General features: G+C 42.8%; 1 protein-coding gene across 4 annotated transcripts in view; it reads right to left on the reverse strand.

Moving 5' to 3' along the window:
• The window catches only part of LOC147612387 (TOM1-like protein 8), a 156,500-nt gene extending 154,132 nt beyond the window's left edge, over nt 1–2,368 (reverse strand). Inside the window, exons 1-2 of one of the 4 annotated variants that reach the window (XM_086783003.1) lie at nt 2,132–2,368; nt 1,805–2,014 (exon numbers count right to left, since the gene is read on the reverse strand). In XM_086783003.1, the coding sequence (XP_086639129.1) occupies nt 1,805–1,902 (98 nt within the window). In that variant the 5' untranslated portion in view covers nt 1,903–2,014; nt 2,132–2,368. Of the gene's footprint in view, nt 1–1,804; nt 2,076–2,131 lie in introns of all 4 variants that reach the window. The other 3 variants (XM_086783007.1, XM_086783005.1, XM_086783006.1) reach the window with 3 other exon arrangements.
• Nucleotides 2,369–6,000: the final 3,632 nt, after the last annotated feature.

Here is a 6,000-nt window from a genome sequence, read left to right on the forward strand (position 1 = left end):
GCCTACTTGCATACACGTGTTTGCATGCCTTTTTTACTTACGTGGACTGTGCAGTAACTCAGGCGCCACCTCTCTCTCTCTCTCTCTCTCTCTCTCTCTCTCTCTCTCTCTCTCTCTCTCTCTCTCTTACAAACATACAGGCGATAAGACTTTTTCACTTCTTCTCTCTTGAAACTATTTACACAGTTGAAAGCACATCTAGCCCCTTCTTTGCAAAGCAAACAACCCATACGAGACCAACCCTTCTTCACGGGTTCCCACGATGAAAAAGCAACATACTGAATCTGAAAAAACAGCAAGCTTCTCGAACTCATGCCTTTTCTTCGACCTCTTTTTCTCTACCTACCGACTTGCTCGTTCACGAGGCTTGCTCTGATACCACTATCAAATTCCCATAGAATCTCCTCGTAGAACGCTCCTGGTACAAGACTCGAAACCTGCAAATAAACTAAACAAACATGACGAGGGTGCAGGCCTGACTCACCTCCCAACCTTGACAGCCATGGGCAAGCCCCCAAGTCTTGGCTGTCCCCACCGAGCCACAAGCTGAGCTAACTAGATGGACGTACCGACCAATCTCTACCTCGTGACGTCCCATACCGCCACGAAGCTACCCTCGTGGGCCTCAAGATTGCTGCAGGCCTCGGATGCATGAAGCAGGTGCATGTCTGCACTAGATCCAAGCTCCTGACCATAGATCACAAAGTCACGCGAGACTCTATATGACTAATGACTAACCTTGGCCACCCTTTTATAGGCTCTTGGCCGGTTATCGGGCGTCCACACTTGGGCGCCCGCCCGTCCATACTTGGGTGCCCGCCCGTTAGTCTATCCCTAACTCAGCTCGCCAATCAACCCGCCTAGCTCCAAGCTTCCCCAAACCTCGAAGCTAGTCTTGTGTGCGTGTAGCACACAGTAGATACACACTGTGCACATGACACTCTCTCTCTCTCTCTCTCTCTCTCTTCCTTTGTCTATGCTTCTGCCTATGTATACTCCAACATGGTATCAGACGTCTAGGTACCTGGCCGCCATCATCTACATTTTGATCCCCTCCTCCCTCTTGTGTTTCTAGAAGCCAAGGCTGGCTGCGTTTCCTGCTGAACCTGCGTTTTTCTTCTATGTCTCTCCTTCATCAGTGTTTTCTTCCTGCCGTGCTCCTGCCCCTTGCGTTTTCTCCTGTGTGCAAAGGTGTTGAGTTGGATCCTAAGCATTTGCAGCAGCTTTACGAGGAGTGTGGGCTGTTTTACAGTCAAGACAGCATCTGGAGATGGTCTATTCGCGTGTGGTGCAGCCCGACGAGTGGCCTCGACAGCCCTGCTTCTTCCCCGGCTGTCCCTCCCTCTGGTTGGGGCGTTTTTTTTTGTAACCTTCCCCAGACTCTTCCACTCTTACGCCTCTCTGCCCGGAATAAGGATTCCAAGGAGACATAATTTAAACTCTTCCGACTTGCATAAGATTTCCCAAAAGTGCCGCAATCCACACCGAACATGTAGTCTTCAAATCTTCACAAGGATCTCTACACGCCTATGCTCTGGCAATCCTGGGACACGTCTTCACAAATTCACAAAACCTGATGTTATCTAGAGTTTCCCAACACCCCAAAGCCAACTAGATCTCGGCCGTTGGAAGAGACATCAACGACGTGGGTAAGCAGATGAAGCAAAGGGAAAGACAGATGCAAATTGAACGGTAACGCAAGTGTATAAGCAAGAAGGGAAACAATATAGAAAGGCATATTGGTGGGACACAAGCACAATACGTTAAGCTAGAAAAAGCAAATCAACAGGTTGAGTGAGCATACCCTGGATCATTGTTGATGAGGTCGCAAAGCTCCATGTTCATGGCCCAGTCCGGTCCACTCAACATGTTACTGGTGGCTCTATTAACCAGGTTGGCCATGACGCCTCTTTTTGAATCCTTCGCAGGAAATAGTTAAAACGCTAAAATTGCTCACAGATCACAGAGGGACCAGCAAGCGCTCATGATGTGGATTCAACACTCGATGAGGACCCTGCGATGCGATTGAGGGCCTTCTGTAAAGGGGTTAGGGCACAGCTCGCAGTATCCTGATACTGTGGCAAAATCAGGGCAAACGGTCAAAAACATGAGGAGGAGGAGGAGAACTTACCTGCAAGGTAAACCTGTGCGATGTTTCACAAAAGCAGGCGAGCTTCCGCCATAGCCAGCCCTCAGAAAAAGCTTACCAACAACCACTCACAATCCCTTTTCTTTCGCCCTGCGTTTAGGGCTTTCTGCATTTGCTTCCTTCTCTCCAACAGCGATGCATAATGCGACCTCCCCCACACTCGAAACAGTGCCTTTATATTTTCTTATCCCATTTTTAGAAAAAAAAAATGGACACAATAATATAATAGTCGGCTCATTAAAAGTTGGGAGAAAAACGGGCTCCTCTTCCACGTCATCACCCGACTCGCTTTCAACCTTGACCCACTTCGTCCAACTCGGATTCCCACTACCCTATGGGTGAAAGTTCAATTACAAAGGAACGCATCCCCTTCCACTCTGAGGTGGGATTTCTATCCGAAGGGACTTGGTGCCTTGAGGGTATGCTAGCCCGTCCCGAATAGTTTGCCTCTATATGGGGAGGAGGTGCAAGGAGAGGCAAAGCACGGACCCATGGTGTGGTAGGCACCTTAGGAACGCACTCACGCACCGGGTAGGCACGTAGAGGCAAACTATTCGGGGCAGGCTAGCATACCCTCAAGGCACCAAGTCCCTTCGGATAGAAATCCCACCTCAGATCCACCACCTAACACATTCCCCCAAAGGAGGGCCAAGACAAAGATCTAGGTTCAGTTCAAGCATGGGGATGGAGCTCAGTGCTCACCATTAGAGGCACTTAAGAAAACTAGACTGAGATCCATAGATTTAAGAAATGTTCTATTTCACCATTTCAAATGTTGAAGGATCTGAAACATTGAAGAAAATTTGGAGCGTTTTCACACACCCTAGTTTCTTTCAAGGGGTGAAAATGGTTCAACTTGGAGCATCCAATTTTTTAAATCATCAATTACACATGGCAACATTGCACTCAAGCTTGTATTCCTGAACATGCTCTTAGTGGTAGCTTCCCCCTCTTGAAAACTTGTCCCCGTCTTGAAATCAAAGAGACTCTCTCTCTCTCTCTCTCTCTCTCTCTCTCTCTCTCTCTCTCTCTCTCATGTTGCGTACGTACATGTGTTTGCTTGCATGTGTATTGATGTGTGTTGATGTGTATTGATGTGTATTGATGTGTTTGCTTGCATGTGTATTGATGTGTATTGATGTGTTTGCTTGCATGTGTATTGATGTGTGTGTACTCCATCCACCCCCAACTACTTACTTGCATTGGTTCAAATCATTTTCTTCCTTGTTTTTTTATTATTCTACCCCTAGTTCGTCATCACCTACCCTTTGTGAGCATGTATATTATGTGTGTGTGCATGTATGAGCATGCAAGTGTGTGTGGCTATGTGTACATATGGACATAAGTGCACACAGGCATGCATGATGAACATGCACACACGAGCAAGTGTGTGGTTATGTGTATGCGTGTGCATGTATACATGTGCACACATATGCAAGTGTGTGTGCTTATCTGTACGCACGTACATAAGTATGTTTGCATGATTGCTCCATCCACTCAGTGCTTGTTTTTATTAAATAATACATTTTTATTCCTCCTCTTCTCGTTATTCTACCCTCCTCTATCCATCGTTACTCATCAACAACCACATATGGATTCTTCCTTTTTACTAAGTAACCTCATCAACATGCCCTCAAATATTGATTCTTTGGTAAAATTAGAAGTCAACTGCAAGGAAAATTTAAGCAACTTTTTAAGTCTTGAATTTTCCTTTTTACTAACCATGTATGGATTCTTTTTTTACTAAGTAACCTCATCAACATGGCCTCACTTAGGTAAAATTAGAAGTCAACTGTAAGGAAAATTCAAGCTACTTTTTAAGTCTTGTTTTCATGGGCCGAAAGGATGAGCAACACTTTCTTTAAGCTATTTTGGAATATATCATGTCTTTCAAAGTGTGCTAGCTACTTTTGTAAAAGTAATTCCCTTTGTAACTATTGTATGCTTTTCTATTTACATATCTTTCAAGGTGCACTAGCTACTTTTGCAAAGGTATTTCCCTCTGTAACTACTGTATGCTTTTCTATCTACATGAAGCCAAACAATAAGCTAAAATGTGCACTTATACATATAATGCATGGAGTATCAATGAATGAAACATGTCATGACTGCAAATTTACAAAAAGAAAAGTAACTTTAAGAGTTTACATTTAACGATAAGCTTTTCTATTCAAATATATGTTAGAGTGGCTTCTTATCTCCTTCAACTTATGCATGCCATATTTTTTAATGAAGTTATTTCATTGGTCTCATCTACTTAACCCTCCCAACAACAAGGTATTATGCAACATGTGTGGGCAAATGTGTGTATAAGAGGATACAACCTGCGGGGTAAATAAGAGAACACTGATAAGAAGTAGGGTCTTTCATACCATAAAACTTTATAACTCAGATTGCACAATAACAGAGATAGAGAAGAATATTGTATTATTGAAGTGATACAGTAGATGGCAAAGCCCCACACCCATGTGCTCATGTGAACAAAGCTTTGATGGCTAATATGGAACTGTTAAGATAGAATCTATATACTAGTAGAAGCTAGGGAGTAAACTCACAATGATGACTAATGAGCTGTGTGGAGAAGGAGCTTGCCATATATCTTTATAGGCCTATATACGTGGGACGAAATCTATCTACTAGTAGAAGCTAGGTAGCAAACTCACAATGCCTAATGAACTATGTGGAGAAGGAGCTTTATGGGCTTGTATATGCAGGACAACCATGATATGATCCGCATGGGTTCATGGTCATAGTAGGGGCCTATAAAGATGTACTAGACAATGCATAACAGTTATCCCATCTCCCACGGCCATTTGGGCTCATTCTCGAGCCACGTTTGAGCCACGTTTGGGCCCTGTAATATTATGATAGTGTGTCCAAGAGTAAAGTCTACCTACTCCATGTGTGAACTATTATAAGATAACGGTCTAGTATAGCATGTAACCTATTGTGTGCCAAATAGGCTACATCTAATCCAAGCTGTCTCTAAACCATCTAGCCTCATACGCCACCTTTCCAAGTGAATACGGGGATGCCGGTGCACCGGCTACTTAACCATGGTTACTTCTCATAATGGGGGGTGTAAAAACATGAGCTAGCCAATGCCTAGACAATATAATATGAGAGTGGATCATTGATATCCAATAGTGTGATGTATACAATAATATAATCCAAGCCATCTATAAACCATCTGGCCTCATACGCCACCTTCCCAAGTGAATACAATGATGCAAGGTGCTCGGGGTGCTCAACCATGGCTACTCCTTATAATGGGGGACGTATAAACATGAGTTAGCCACTGCCTAAACGATATAATTTGAGAGTGGAGTATTGATATCTAATAGTGTGATGTATATAACAAGATGTTATTTTGACAACCTATGGCTTTTCAACTAACTTTGAACTTAGCACATAAACTTCTAAGAGTGACTTACAGTTAGCATCAGGGGTGATGGTGTGCCATATGCAAAGCATATAAACTAATACAAGAGTTTATGTATAACTTTGTACACAATTCCATCATGTCAACTAAGAGTAATAAGAAATAAAATTGCTCTAATGATTTATTTAACTCAAAATGTAATCTCTATGTGAGATGGATGCACCACTTCAAGTCATGTATTTCTAATATGTAAAGTAGTGATTCTCCATAAACTTCTTCTAAGTCATTTATTTCTAATCCAATGTACTTCTTCAAATATGTAAAGTAGTGATTCTCCATAAAATTCTTCTAAACACCACTTCAAGTCATTTATTTCTAATCCAATTAAGCTCATGATTACCATGGAGACAAATAGATTGAATAAAGTACCACGGCTTTAAAAACTACCTCCATGTAAATTATACATGAT

Source organism: Cibotium barometz, chromosome 45 (assembly GCF_041138505.1).
Source record: "Cibotium barometz isolate CiBa-2024 chromosome 45, ASM4113850v1, whole genome shotgun sequence".
Lineage (NCBI taxonomy): Eukaryota > Viridiplantae > Streptophyta > Polypodiopsida > Cyatheales > Cibotiaceae > Cibotium > Cibotium barometz.